General features: G+C 39.4%; 1 protein-coding gene across 3 annotated transcripts in view; it reads left to right on the forward strand.

The window, feature by feature from the left end:
• fnip1 (folliculin interacting protein 1) overlaps window positions 1-15,745 on the forward strand; it is a 37,416-nt gene that overhangs the window by 10,595 nt on the left and 11,076 nt on the right. For 2 of the 3 annotated variants that reach the window (XM_040032257.1, XM_040032259.1), the window contains exons 2-11: window positions 3,043-3,172; window positions 6,618-6,755; window positions 7,087-7,187; window positions 7,490-7,564; window positions 7,721-7,812; window positions 8,791-8,874; window positions 10,813-10,884; window positions 11,992-12,127; window positions 13,430-13,631; window positions 14,005-14,090. In XM_040032257.1, coding sequence (XP_039888191.1) covers window positions 3,043-3,172; window positions 6,618-6,755; window positions 7,087-7,187; window positions 7,490-7,564; window positions 7,721-7,812; window positions 8,791-8,874; window positions 10,813-10,884; window positions 11,992-12,127; window positions 13,430-13,631; window positions 14,005-14,090 — 1,116 coding nt within the window. The remainder of the gene's footprint in view (window positions 1-3,042; window positions 3,173-6,617; window positions 6,756-7,086; window positions 7,188-7,489; window positions 7,565-7,720; window positions 7,813-8,790; window positions 8,875-10,812; window positions 10,885-11,991; window positions 12,128-13,429; window positions 13,632-14,004; window positions 14,091-15,745) is intronic. The other variant, XM_040032258.1, reaches the window with a different exon arrangement.

Genomic DNA, 15,745 nt, shown 5'->3' on the forward strand with positions numbered 1-15,745 from the left:
AAAGATATCCGTTTGTTAAAGCAGTTTGTGAGAGTTGAAACTTCACATCTTAGATATTACTCTTAGTGCCTCTTACGTAGTGGTGTCAACCAAATTGATCGAAATTATAAACTGTTGTCATATTAATAAATTAACCACACATGAAAAGCAGTGATCCAAAGACATATGTGATACTTAGATGAGCTAAATATTGATACTATGCAATTTGAGGCCATTATGTAGGCCATAGAGGAATTATGCCACCAGTTTGGCACATAGACTGAACAAATAATTGTTTTTTTTCCCCCTTGGATAAAATTGGAGTTGCAGCTATTCATTTATTCTAGTATTCAAGTATCCTATCGATTACTTGATTGATTGATTGATGGAACAATCAGATAAGAAGTACTTTTGTCTTATTAAGGAGTAATAACAAGTATTTAAAAGGAAAAACGCAGGTCTGTCAGAATGAACTGATCATTGGTTTCCAGTTTAGAAATTGCAATGTTTTTAATAGTTTAACTTCTTATGATAGCTGTCATAAGAAACTAAACCTTTTTACGTTGATGTTTTTATGTGTAAATTATGGCCATATTAAGCTTTTCTTAAACAATCACAAGGACAGAATTGTCAGGGTATACATGCAAATTAAAATGATAAAGTAACTAAAATAGCTGTTACTGTCTTTTTTGGAAGGCTTTTTTAATAGCAGACAAAAAAAAAAAAGAGTTCTCACGGTATTGTCTCCAAGATGGGGTAGATTTGTTTTGTGTTCATTTGTATATTCATGTAAATAAATGTTACTAAAGCCTTGAAATAACAATGTTTTTCTACACCCCATGGCTCACTTTAGTCTCGCCCCTACTTGTTCCAGGTATTGCTGGAATATAAATTTGGGTGGCTGCCGACAGCCTTCATCAGGCTGCCTAATTTAAGCGCTGTCTCTCAGACCAAGTAAACAGTTCATCTGCATGTTTTATTTTAATTTCTGTAGCTTACCTTTAGTTTTTCGCTGTGTAAAACAAATAGCATTGGATGGGAGTTCCCCTTTCTTGAGCACTTGGAAGGATCAAAGCAAATTATTTTTACTTTAAGGACTTTTTTAAATAATTGAGTTTTCCGAGTTACCCAGTGAGTCATTGCAGCCTTAGATAAAATCATATCGTTAAAAAAAAATGCTGAATGCTGGTGATGCATTTCATTGTTTAGTGCCGACCATATGGCTCTGGGCATGGTCTCCCTCCTGTATTTCTACTTCTCAAAGCACCACATGACTTTGGTTTGACAAGTTAACACTAAGGCTGCATCATAAAACCCCCTCCTCCCTCTTGCTACTCTGCAGGACTGAATAAGTTAGCCTGTAAGAATGCTGGTCATATTTTGACATTAGTGTTTGGTAAATAGTAGCTCACATGCAAGGCATAGACCTTTTCTCTTGGACACATCACCATGCATGACAACACAGGTATTCCCTGCCCCATTGAAGTTCACTTCCTACAAAAATGGAATCCTGCTTTTGAATGTGTGTGTGCTATTTTGATGGCAAGATTGATGGACTTAACAGTTCTTTTTCCACCCCTCCCCGTCAGCCCATTTACTATAAACACTTGTGTTTAGGGACACTCCCTGCTCCCCAATAAAAGGCTATATTTAGGTCAAGCTCTGTGCCCATCTGCCTGACCCATCTATCCTTCAGATCAGAAAGAAATCCCCTACCATCATTCAGTCGATCCAATATCCTGTCATCTTTATAGCTGTCACTAAATCAACCAGGGGGCCGAGTTTCCCCAAAAGCACATGAGGATTCTGGGAGCCTAATGAATGGCTGCTATTAGTCACAGTGAGTTGTAAATATACAACATCATCCTTCAAGTATTACCTGAGATGGCCATCATTAATGAGATGAGCTGAGTGAAACCACAGGTTACTTAGCAACAACCATGGAGCTCTGGCTCCCTGTAAATGGCTTAACTGTTACTTAACAGCGGTCCAGCGATTCCTGCCAGAAGAAGAGTACTGGCATGAAATTTCACAGCAGTTTACAGATACTCTATATTTCCAATGTGGCTCAAAGTCTTATTAACTATTTGTGTATTGTAATGATCTTAAGAATTTGCATTTGTGAAAATGACTTTTCATTTAAAGAAAGCCAAAAGTTGTATTTGTGCTCACAGTTTTTTAATCATGCTGTAATTCTGGCAGTGGATGATGGCTTAGCAACTTGTCAATGACGAATCAAGTCATCTAGTTGAATTGCAAAGTGGTCACACGGGCTGATTAGTTACATGTGCATCTGTGAAGGTACGTGCTGGAAAGAAAAGGCATACTTTGTATTATATTGTTAATGTGTTTGCTTTCTTTAATCCAGTTACATGACTGTCTTGGGTGACTTCTTTCTAGCTAGGTACACCATGAATCCGTTAGGGTTAGACTGGTAGTACGTTCTCATGGCACACTTTGTGTCTCCCTATTGACTCTGGTATGACATGGGTGAATGACAGCTGTGGCATGGAGAACGCTGGCTCTGCCATAGCTGTGGGATGAGTGACGGCTTAAACTGTGCTTATTACAAGGTTGAAAGCATGTCAGATTTACATTTTCTCTTATGCACTGAGCTCTTCCAGTTTTCTGCAAATGAGAATTTTGCTTTGCAACAAACTCAAGTACAACTCCAAAACATCAGCTTCAAAGATATGCTTAGGATCCACAATGTCAATGTTCAAGTTGCATTACTGCAAATGTTCTTTGCAACCTTTACAGTAATGCTGTAATGTCTCCCATGTTTGTAATTCAAAACATTAGAGCAGGACTGCATCTTGTATGTGTATGTTCTGATTTTGATTTTATAATCCACCAAGTTATGTTTTTGCTCTGCGTATTAGTTTCTGCACCAGATTGTTTCAGAAGGTATTTTGTTACCACATTATGATGTTGTTACTAATGTACAGGTTTCTTGGATATGGCCCATAAACCATCAGATATGTAAAAGGTGTGTGTGTGTGTGTGTGTTAATTCACTCCCATGTGATCCCACTTTTCTCTGTCCATTATTCCTCCCATTTAGCTGGCCACTTCCCCAGTTGGAGCCCAGTCAGATCAGGCTGATAGTGTACCAGGACTGCGAGAGGCGTGGCAGAAATGTCCTGTTTGACTCCGCCGCCAAAAAAAGGGCTACGGAGGAAACCCCCATTACTGTAAGTCGTATGTCGTTTTTGTTGTTGTTGTTGTTGTTGTTGTTGTTGTTTTCGTTTCCCCCTTCGTCTTTATGTGCTTGTGAGCTGCTGACATTTGGGACATTTCCTAATTGCTGATTTAAAAAAAATAAATAAATAAACAAAGAGGTTCCCATGGGAACAAATGATGCACTAAAATAGCTACAGACGCTGTTGCAAAGTCTAAAATCTTTGTAAAAATTGATGTATTTACAACTACTAACTTTTTTTAAGACCTTAAACTTTGACCTCGAAAGCTCAAAGAAAGTTATTGTAGATGAAGAAAGATAAAAGCAGTGAGACATAGGCAGGCGCAAAACAGAAACCAGTCACGCTGCCGTGACATACAGAAAGTCATGTGCCTGATTCACAAAGTCCAGAGGACACTAGCTGCACCTTAACCTGTACTACACCTCACTTCCCCACAGAAAGCTAAAAGACAGGGAGTGCACCTGGTTGGGCTGTTTGTGAGTTTGTCTTTTTGTTTAAGAGAAGGAATTTCTTTTTCACAAAAAACCTGCTGAATGAATACTTATAAGTACTCTTATAGTCAGCATTCTAGGGCAAGAATGCCGCAAAGGCCATTATTACCTGAAAACTCTTCAAACAGGAAGTGTCTTTGTTTGTGTCACTAAGCCTAGATTTAGACTTAATTGCCAGCACACCCATCTAGTGAGACTTGAAGATGGAAACTAACTTATGCCATATAACTACCAGCTTTGGGTATATTTTTGAGTTGGTCACAGTCACTGCTTTTACCCTTTTTATTTCTTTGTAACATAACTAATATTTTTATACTGCTGCTGTTTGTTCCTTTCTGGCCCTGACCGGTTTGTTCTGGTGCTGTTATCTCCACTAATAATAATAATCGCGTCAGCTGACAGCCCATGTGTAAGCAGCATTCTTTCATCCTCACATGACAGCCATGTCACTCAGTTTTCTGTTGTTTTTTTTTCCTCCTCCCTTTCCTTTATATTTATCTTATTTTGTTTCAAGCATTTTAATTTATTTACCTAAATGTGTCATCTCTGCCTTCTCTAGCTGCCTCCTTTTAATCTATATCACTGTGATGACCTCATTAGCGTCCTCTGCTTTTCTAAAATTAATCTGGTTGTTTTTGTCCTCTACATTATCCGTGTAACAGTTTTATATATATTTATAAGTCACTCTCTATCTTTACAACTGTTAGCTGCAGTCAGATGATATATATATACGTGCACTTACTGACATTTAAAGATTGTTTTAATATCAAATCTTACTGGATCATCTATTGCTGTTCTCACGTTCACCTGTTCTCACTTGCTCTTGCATATGAGAAAATGACTTTTCTCTACCATTGCTTCACACATCTGTCTTAACCTGCCTAATCTTTCTCTGTACCTCAGCTGTCTTTCTTTTGGTCCTTGTTGTCCTCCATAATATACCCTGCCTCCCTTCCTCCTGTCTTTCATGTCTTTTGACTTCTCATTATACACTTCCCTGTTCTTTCTCCTCTCATTTTACTATCTCTTCTGTTGCCTCCATATTTTAGGACTGTGTTTTGCTTCCCCTTAGGTTTGTTTCTTTGTCTGCTGACCAGGTTTCCTCTGCTTTGCCATACCTTCTCTTGCATGACTCATCCACTTATCTCATTATCATATCTATAAGTTTGACATATTGCAGGCACACGTTCACTTCCTGCTTTGCTATATGGCCACCTGACATTGAAATTAGGATGGTATATTTGCTTAACTTCCTGAACTCATTCACCTCAACTTATGGAAGCATTGCATTTAAATTGGACCTGGGCCACGTACTGTATACAGTAACAAAAGCAAGAGTTATGTTGTGTGTATGTTTGCATGTCTTGCAGAGTGACGTTTGTTTGCAGTGAGTACATAGATACTGCACCGACCCTGCTTACTGCATTATGTGTTTGTTGCTTGGGTTTGAGTCAATATTTTTGGTGCATTCTGCAGCATTAGGCCTTTGCCAGTTACTCTTTTCTCACATGACAGGTTTTTGGCAATTCAGATGAATTTATTTTTGAGAAGAGATTACAGCTGCAAAGCACAGAAAAACAGAATGACTAATAGAGAAACAAGGGACCAAGCAAGAGAAGCTGGACAAGGGGAGATATATGTGATGGGGTCAGCAAGAGTCAGGAATGAAGAGAAAGAGGGGAGATAGTGGGGAAGAGGAAACTGCAAGAAAATGGAGAGGAAAAAATGGAAGACGGCACTTGTTCTGATATAGAAATAGATTTTCAAAGGAGAGGAAAAAAGCTGCAGGAATTGGAGAGGGATGAAGTTAGAGCAGTTGAGGGAGTGGAGAGTGGAAGGGGGAGGGAGGGAATGATTGCAGTGCTGCTCAGTCACGAGTTTTCGAAAGAGTCATATGACTGGCAGTCACATGCTTGCGGAGTCTGTGTACATACCTCGCACTGCAGCACACACACACACACACACACACACACACACACACACACACACACACACACCGTGTGCCTGTTTGCCACATGCATGTTCGCAATGGCTTCATAACAGTGTCTGTGCTGCAAAATGACCTTTATAAGTGAAAGAAAATATAAGCTGTATGCAGCAGGATTACATAATGAAGCAAAAACTGTCTTTCTACTTCTTTGCCTGTTTTCCTTCTCTCCTTCTCTCATGCTGTTTTTCTCTCACAGCATCTCATATTCCCTCTGTGTTCTTCTCTTTTTCACTGTCAGCAACAGTGGTTTCAAGTGAGCCATTACCAGAGCCTAGTCACTAAAAAGAAACCTCACACACACCCTCTCCCTCCCCTTCCACCCTCCCTAATGCATTCCTCTTGAATAGTCTGCCAAGTTAAGAAGGCACATGACACAGGCTGATTGAGATCACATTGCTTTTAGCTAGCTGTTTATACAAGTACCTCTAGATTGGGTTTCTGTGGCTTTTGACCTATAGTTTAACTGTATTTATGTTTCTCAACTAAAAGCTTGACTTCTTACAATCAAAAATCATCATAAGAAGTAAAGGGTCCAATTTGAAACTCTGTATAAAATGGATGAAAAACACTCTTGGATATGTACTCTTTATGCTTACGTTAATAGTGGTCTGTATAATTGATAAACACCCCACAATACAATCTTAATGACCTCGTCTCTATTTCCACATGTGCAATTTGTTGCTACATGAATGTCATTAAGAGCCAAATATGTTCAACCCTCCCGTCTTGTGATTTCAGCTCAGGGTTGTAGGTCATTTGCAGTAGATGCTTCATATTTATGCTGCTTTTTTTTTCTTTTTTTTTTGTTTGGTCTCTAATTCGTCACAAGGATGAAAAGTTGCAAAACAAAAATCAACAACTAATTGTAGAGGTAAATAAGTCTGCATTCTTGGCAGTTGGGTCTATAATATTCTATATTTTGATTTTTATTTATTTATTTATTTTTATCTTGCAGAGCGCCGAGTCCCAGGTGAAGATGTTTGGAAAATGCTGCCAGCTTCGTCCTACAGGAGGCAGCAGCAGTTCCCTGGACAGCTCCTCTTCCTGCACCTCGGAAACCAAGGAATCCAAGGAGCAAGGCCTCCGCTTCCAGGTAACGCAGGACTGAGATTGTTTAAATGAAGTACTCTTCTACAAAGACATATCCATAAACACACAAATGTAAACTGTGTTTGTATACTTTATGGTCCTTGGGGAGCACTGTTCAATTTAGTTTGAAGTTTGTTGCATGTTTCAGTCACAAGCTTTGATTTGCTGGTATCATTTGAGATCAAACTGCTGAAGTAAATTGTGTGCAATCTCCCCCGTTTATATTAAGTGCTAAATGAATAACTGCTATGATGCCTTAAGAATTTGCACAATGTGATTGTGTCGGTGTCTAATGCCTAGAGGTTACAATATCAAAATATTTCTTTCCTTTCCAGGGTTCAAGGTGTTCATCAGATGTGGTTATGCTGGGTGAAATGATGTTTGGCTCTGTGGCCATGAGCTACAAAGGCTCTACACTTAAAATCCACCAGATAAGGTAAAAAGAAAATGAATGCATGAATGACTTTCTCCTCACTGCTGTTTCCTGAGTTAAAAAAAGCAAACATTAAATATTCTAGTTCTGAACAAAGGGACTTTTAGAAACTTGTTGAAACTATGGGATATCTGATCCTTAAGTTTTCTGAGACCAAACAGTTTTAAGGTCAAGTGAAGGTGATAATAGGATCCAGGAAGAAAATAAGTTGTGAATTGATTAGGTAGAAGAAGAAACACACAACCATAAACATGAACAAAGCACATATACTAATGATCTTTGTTCCTGCACCATCATCATATCAGATCACCACCTCAGCTGATGCTGAGTAAAGTCTTCACTGCCAGGACCGGAGGCAGCGTGTACGGCAGCCTGAACACGTAAGCATTTGCAAGCTTATCAACACACGCTGTGACTCCTATGCAGAACTCTGTCATAAAGCAAGATATGCCAGTATTCTCCAATCCACAATACAAGTGTTGTTGGCAACAATCCTTATAAATGTTCTGCTGGCTTTCTCTGTTCATCCCACATAGGTTACAGGACAGCCTGGAGTTCATTGGACAGGACAACAACACCCTAAAGCCTGATCAAAACACTGGGCCCAACAGTCTGCTAGGGAACATAGGTAACCATGGCAATCTAGTGCCGTGCCAAACCTTTTATTTTTGTGCCATGTGTGATCATTTCTCTTCCTCTGTACAAATTATGAGTAGATTACCAAGTCATTTTTTCTTTAATGTAATCATAGAGAGAAATTGCTCTATATCTTTATGTAATGTGTTTGTTTTTGTTCATTTTTTGGACTTGTTAAATATATACAAATGCATATTTAATTTTACCTTCATGGCATTTTGTTTGGAAGGCTCAACTCTGTAAAGTGTTGAATTTTGTTGCTTATTTATTTTATCGGAAGTTGAAGTTTTTCACCTTTAAGCTCCACCATTGCGGCCTCCCAGGGCGCTCTTTGCCAACAGCTTTTCTTTACAGCTACGTCTACCCTAAACTGGCGCAAGATTTCTCAGTTGGTAAACAGAATCGGCCATTCTATGAAACACTTAAGGCATTCTAGTATTTGTGCTCTCGTGCTTCACCGATCCTTATGATGACCGACTGTGCTACAGGTGGTGAAATTTGAGTGTTGGTTTTTGATGGTCAGTACATTGTCTGTGCAGCCAACTGATTTAGGCTTAGGCTGTGAAATGCTTCTGCTACAAAGATGAGCATAAAAGCCTGATTTTTAAAAAGCTCAAATGAAGAACTGTTGGCGAAGTTTATAATTTGTGCAGATTCTCTGTCATCCTCACAGAAAAGACATCTAGTTACGTACATCAAAGCTGAAAATCTAACCAATTACGAAACCTGCTTTAAAAAAAAACAAAAACGTATATGGTGCATTTTCTGTGAGCGATGCCACCTCTCTTGTCTGCCTGGTTGTTTATTTCATTTCAAACTAAAAATTTCCTGTAACTAATGAGACTTTCAAACAATAGGAGGCAGTGATATTTCCTCCTCCATTCACTAATCATGGTTCGTGTTTTTTGTCCTTTTTTTTTCTTCTCTTCCTCCCTTTCTTCTTTTCCATGTTTTTGTTTGTGCTGCGCAGGATTTTCTCAGCTCTGCAGCCCTCGACGGGCCTTCTCTGAACAGGGCCCGCTACGCCTCATCAAGAGCGCTTCTTTCTTTTCAGGTTGGCGCTCAAAACTGACCATGATTGCTGTGTGTCAGTTGCATGCGTATCTGTAGACTGAAGTTTAAGTAACGGTGGTTGCATTGGATGCCTCTCAGCAACTGCATGCCTGGGTAGTGATTCTTGCATTAGCAGTGATAGTATTCGAGACATAGCTTGCAATGGCACTAAGCATCTGCAAATAACTTGGGTCAGATAGGACGTGCAAAAAATGTAAAGGCAAGTGGCACTGAGTAAATGAAAAGGCAGCTCTTTAAACGAGGATTGAGGCGTCTTGGAGCCATACTCAAAGACTCCTCATGCCCTTAAGCTTCATCTCTGCTTCTTCACATAAACCACAAGGAAACTAGGAAACTGTGGAGGGAATGTGTATTCCTTCAGGCATTTGCAGCCTCACAAACAAGAACTTGACTCATTAGCCATAAAGCTGTCTCAAATCAAGTATATACTTTATCTGACCCATGTCTGCAGGTGGATAACACACAGGAATGCATGAGGGTTCGCTGGTGTCGGTGGCTGTAGTATTAGTTATTTTTACAGTTTCATGTCCTTCTGTTTCTGTTATGTACTCACATACTTTTACTAACATGTTGCCTTTGACAGTGCCTGTCATACTTGGGCAATGCTTTTAGGCTTGATGTGCAGTGGGCTGTTTTTAAGTTCTTTTTTCCCCTTTCAAAATCTTTTCTCATTTTCACCAATGAAATTGTAGCAACAGTCTCACTTCCTGGCTGTTGTGCAAAGTAAAATAGCCATAATGAAGAATTTTCTACCATCTGTGTCCATCACACACGCTTAATATGCAACTTGAAGCTGTTCCTCACAGAATAGGTCTTGTTTGGAGGCTTTGTTAATCTTTGATATGCTGCTGATTAAGTTTGGGACCAATCAGATACTTCCTTGATTGTATTGAAAGTTGTATAACCATCTAAATCAAATCTCCAAACATTACTGTATTTTACATTGCAATCAATACCTTTGCCACACTTCAGTAGTGGTTATCACTACCTCCATGTTTCCCATTTGGGGTTAGGCAACCTTTTTCCATGGTAATCTGTTAAGAGTTATAAAAAAGTGTTTTACTTGGCATGCAATATTTTTCATACACATCCTTCTAAGGACATCCTTGCATTTGCGCTGGTATACAATATTGCAGTGATTAAAGAGCACCGAGATCATTTCAGCCATTTGCGTTTGTGGGTTTCACCTCTCATTTTTCCTATTTTCTTTCCGTCAGTATGTTGACATTAAGTGCAGACACACTCTGTGATATCTGTGTTACGGGGTTGTTGTAGAGGGAAGTCGGCGCTGCAGCAGATGATGTTGATAGTGACACCGAGTGAGCTGTTGAGTAACAGTCTATTACAACAGTAGTGCTTTTCACCTTATTTGTCTTCCTTGTGACACTTCGTGTTTTTGGAATTGGAAAACAAAGGTTGCTAACTAATGACATGAGAATCAATCAGAAGCGCCCACTCCCCAGCAGAGAGTAGTTCAGCACCTGCTGGAGGTTAAAGCCTTTTTTTATGGAGTTCTGAGTACTGCTCCGTTGGCTATTTTAAGATATTTCAACCCCATCTCTGCTGTATTGGTTCATTCCACTCATTATTTTGATTCTAACCAAGAAAAACAACTCTTCTGCTTTGTGGTTGCTAGTCCAAGAGTTAATGTTGCACATCTAAAAGCATTAGCATCTTGTGTATTATAATGCAACATTGTAAATCTCTAACATAGTGGCGATAAGAGCATCTTCAACATGTTTGGTGCTCCAGTTCGTTAATAACATTTTTCTTGTTCACACAGGTCATTATTTTATTTTTTATTTTTATTTTTTTTTGTTTATTATCCTCCCTTATTTCCATTTTCTTCCCTACTTTCTCTTCACCCACTCTCACCCTTAACTTTTCCCTTTCTCTCTCTTTCCTGTTTTTCCTCCAGGCCACAGTCACCCTATGGACATGCCTGGCCGAGGGCTGTACGACGAGAGGGACAGTGGCATCGCCAGGTCTGGTACGTTAATGAGACTAGGCGCCAAAGCCTGGATTGACCTACACTCACACCACTTTCGGTCCCACAGCTGAGTTTTGAATTACGCCTACATTTAATCTGGTCAAGACTAAAGAGGTCAAGGAACAGAGAACATTGAGAGTATGTCAGGAAGATACTGGGTCATTACACTCTACATAAAACCACACAGAAAGAAATGAAAGCATGGTGGAAGATGGTGTTGAGGTGAATACATAGCTTCTGAAGTCTGGAAAAGTTTGTCCTGTGGAAACTGACCCCTGTCTCCCAGGCTCTCCTTTAGCCCCACCCCTTCAAACATCACCACGTCCTATTGGAATGACTGGTACGAGGAGAATTGTACATTCAGCACGAGACCCATGTTTAAGCAGAGAGTTAAATATATCGTCGCTCGATACTAGCTTTTCTAATTTAAGAACTCGGCGTCTTTTTTTGACTTTCTCTACCTCTGTACTGTGGTTAGGCTGGAGAGGGTTTTTTGCTGCTGCAACACTCTTATCAGTTTTCTCCTTACAAGATGTACACATTCATTCAGTTATCTCTCTTTATCTCCAAAAACAAACACACAATATCACACACCAACTAAATGGTTCATGTGACCAGTGATCAGTGCGTCCTGTCAGGGCTGTAAATAACCCTGTGATCAAGGCCTGTAGAGAAAGAGTGTGTGTGTGTGTCAGTGTCATTATCATGCCAAGCCTGGTGTAAAGCCAGTTTGTCAAACAACTGCAGCATGTGACTATGAGCAAGCTTGCTGACATTAGCGCTCATATCAAAGGTATTCAGTAATTACAGTCTGCGTTTGTGGAAACCAAGAAAAAAAGATTGAATGTTTGAGGATTCATTTGTTTGTTTTCGGTGTACCAGTTTTCCTTTTTTTTTTTTTTTTTTTTTTTTTTTTTTTCCTCTCCTTCTCTCTTAGATTGAGAGCACTGTTTTCAAGTCTGTCTGGCTGTGTTTTTGTGTATGATGTCTCATTGAAACTGAGTACTCTACACACTTGTTGTCTGACTAATTTGTGCCTTTTTTACTCTTCTGTCTCAACCATTCCCTCTGTCTGTTCCCTACTCCTTTCCTTATCTTTCATTGTAGCTTCCTTGAGCAGCCTGTTGATCACTCCCTTCCCATCCCCGAGCTCGTCCTTGACCAGCAGCTGCGCGTCCAGTTACCAGCGCCGATGGCTCCGCAGTCAAACAACCAGCCTAGAAAACGGCGTCTTCCCCCGATGGTGAGATGCATGCAGACATACATCTGTTTAAAAAAACAAAAAACAAATATTAATTAAAATAAATATTCCAGTCAATAAAAACTGTGTAAATGAGGAAAGACACAACAGAAAATAAAGCAGGGCAGTTTTGCAGTAGAAAAACAAACATAAACCATTTGCCAGACATGCAAGCGAGTACACAAAAACATTAGGGTATCAGCTGATGACTGCTCCATATTTAAAAAATTTGAGACTTCATTTGATTTCACTTCAACATTTGTAAAGTTATAAAACACTTAAAGGAAATGAAAATGTCCATCACAGAGTTTAAGGCTCAAAATTATGTTTCTGACCAACTTGGATATAATTACATTCATTACCACAGAAAATTCTAGCGATTATAAAAACATACAAACAAAAGAAACAAACTTAAAAGCTAGAAGGAAAAAAAGATGATCAGAAATGGTTTCTGAATTAATTATTTACTAGTAAATTATTTGTTTTGTTGATTTGCCAGCTGATTGATATGGTTTCACTCTAATCCAGATACACAAGTCAGCTTACCCAGAAGTCACACTCAGAGTCTCTCCTCCCAATCACAAGCGCCCAGTGGTCTTTCACCCCTATTCAGGGCCCCTGTCTGGCTTTTGTAAAGTTTATCCTACTAGGACTTCCTCCGAATCCAGCAGGCAGCTGGGAAAAACGCACACACTGCTGCTGTTAGTAACAACGCTGTGACTAGACGGGATGCAGTATTGGTCTGCTGCAATCAAAGTAGCTGTCAGCCTCTGGTTGTGCTCTGGTTCACCCGGACCACCAAGTCTCTTCATGTTTTCAAAGTTTTTTTTCCTCCTTTTTGGTGGCAGTATATAGAATTACCTATACGGTACTAATGATGCATAAGAGTATATAGTTAAAACACTTTGCTCCAGCACTACCTTTGTACAGACACAGGGTTGTAAATAATCAGTAAAACTTGGGGCACCTGTAGGGATTGTTAACATTAACTTTTCAGTTAATCGGAACTGAATAATCTCTAACCTCCTAAACACTCTGATTTTAGTTGCTGCAGATAATTTACTCCCTCTGAAGTCATTAAATATTACAAAATATAAGTAAATATAAAGAAATGTTGATGGGTTGGGGTTTGTTTTTGTTTTGTTTTGTGGGGGGGATTTTTGCCAGTAATGAATGAATGTTTTATGCAAGGTGAGATGTAACAAATTTAGCTGGATTTGGATTCACAAGGCGAAGTGTTATATACACATTTCCTCCTCTAGCCTTGCTGTAAAATTGACTCCACGTGAATCCTATCCTCCTTAGGTCGGTGGAGGAGAGCTTCAACATGTCGGATGAAAGCGGCGGTCCAAGTCTGGGTGTGATTCGGAAGAAGAAGATAGCCATAGGTGTCATCTTCACGCTGTCCCCCAATGCTGAGGAAAACAGCCGCTTCCAAGATTTCTTCTTCTCTCACTTTCCACTCTTTGAAAGCCACATGAACAAACTAAAGAGTGCAATTGAGCAGGTAAGTTAAAGGGATGTAATTTCATTTGAGGCCAACTTTTTATTGCAGTTTTAAGTTCCTATTCACCTCCCTGAATGATGATGTAGAGATAAGTTTTCCTGCAAAATCTAATGCATTAACGATGACATGAATGGAACAAAAAATACAAACCAGCACTGTTTGCTGCTGTAATGAGCAGAGCTGCTGTCAGATTGACCGGTCAATAGTCATGCCTTTTTATATCTGCGGTTCTGTTTACTGGTGTCTGTTGTTGGCACTGTAAGAGCTCTGGTAGATTTCCAGTGTTAGCCAGTCTTCTCCTTTACAAGTTCTTTAGTTTGACAGCTTTGTTGCCAAATATCTAAAAGTGCATGCGTGTTGTGTCGCTCTCAAGGCCATGAAGATGAGTCGGCGGTCAGCTGATGCCAGCCAGAGGGCTCTGGCTTACAGCCGAATGGTGGAGGGACTCAACGAATTCAGGTTGGACAACATATTCTATTTACTCACTTAAATATATAAGTGATCTTACAGAGTGTAGTTTCTCTCACTTTTTTAATTACAAGCTTTTGTTTTGAACACTTCTTAAAACAAAGCTGGGGTTTTTTTTAGGAAGTGTTTATCCATGCAATAAGGGATGTTACATAACAGGGCAGAACTTAACCTGGAGCATAAACCCTTGTAATAACTTTGAGTGACAAAAACAATGTATACAAGTGCTCATAGCTTTCTTAAAACAAAATGGTTGCATTGACACTGTAGGCTCTTTCTTTTAACCAAAGTCAGCTGTGTTATTCAGTTTCAGTCATTTAATATACATTAATATACAGTGTATTTGGGAAACTGATGATTTTTTTTTTTCAACTTCTACAAAATAAAACTGGATTCAAAAGGATGCTCTGAATCTTGCATCCATCTACACATCATGGGACTTGGCACATCTTATTTAAACGTATTTAAATCATTTTATTTTGGAGGCTGCACACTGCAGAGCCACTGACCCACCTCCACTTCGAGGTTCAGCCCTACATGAATACTGACAGAGGAGATCTGGACTTGGTCAAACTTACTGGCATTGAGCACCACTTATTTTGTTTTCTGTTATTGAGGCCATGTAGGCATGATAGGCTGCAGGAAAGTAGCTGTGAAGGAATGGAAAAAGAGGGGTAATATATTCCTCTGTTTAGGAGACAAGGAACTGCTGCGCTGATGAAGGAAGGTACTCTATAAAAGAGGCAGTCATTGTTATATATTCTGCAGAGACTCAACATTTACAAGGAATCAGATGACACAGATTTATATCAAAATAGTTTATCAGACTTTTTTTTTTTTTTTTTAATCCAAAGCTGCTGTTGGCAAAGTCACGATGCTTTTGCAAAGTGGGTCACCAAGTACTGGTATCCATTTTTATGCTGGTGCCGACATTTGGTCAGCTTTAATTACCTGAGAAGTATTTTATATGCGTCTTTCATTCCAAGCTAGGTTTGTTAAGCTAGTGGGTTACTAGGGTCCTCTTTCAACATCAAGCAGGCAGTGAATGTGAGTGTGAAACCTGGGGTTTACCAGCTAGGGTGGCTTGCGTTGAAAATACATGTGACATTTAATATTTACTGGCTGCAACAGCGAGTGTCATAGTTTTACCTTGTGAGTCTTTGTTTATGCAATCTCCTTGGAAAAAATAAAGTTCTGGGAGCAACGAATGTAGCGGGAAATGGGTTAAAGGTCATTTGTAAACTGAAATCTGCATTTATTTGCATATAAATGCACATTTGCTGTTTTGGCCTTGACCAAATCAAAGTTGTTACTTTGTTACTGCAGCGCACACAGGAGGCCTTTGCTTTGGTGCTTTGACTAATTTTAGGCAGGCTTATTTGATCACGGTTTTAGAAGCTACATCTCAAATTATGCATCACTGCATACTTTGAGAATTATTTCTTTAGACCTTTTAGAAACATCGGTTCCAAGAAGGATTCTGTCTTTATTTGTGATGACATGAGTTATGAAATCATAAATTTGTGATGATTGGCCTGTAGGATTGTTCGGTATGTCTGTCTGTGTGTGGGTGAGACATGCTTGCCATTATTGTGTGACTCGTAAAATGTTCGACTTATATAATGTGCGTGCGTGTGCCCACCTGC

The sequence above is a fragment of the Simochromis diagramma genome, unplaced genomic scaffold (genome assembly GCF_900408965.1).
Source record: "Simochromis diagramma unplaced genomic scaffold, fSimDia1.1 OVJJ01000216.1, whole genome shotgun sequence".
In the NCBI taxonomy this organism is placed as follows: Eukaryota; Metazoa; Chordata; class Actinopteri; order Cichliformes; family Cichlidae; genus Simochromis; species Simochromis diagramma.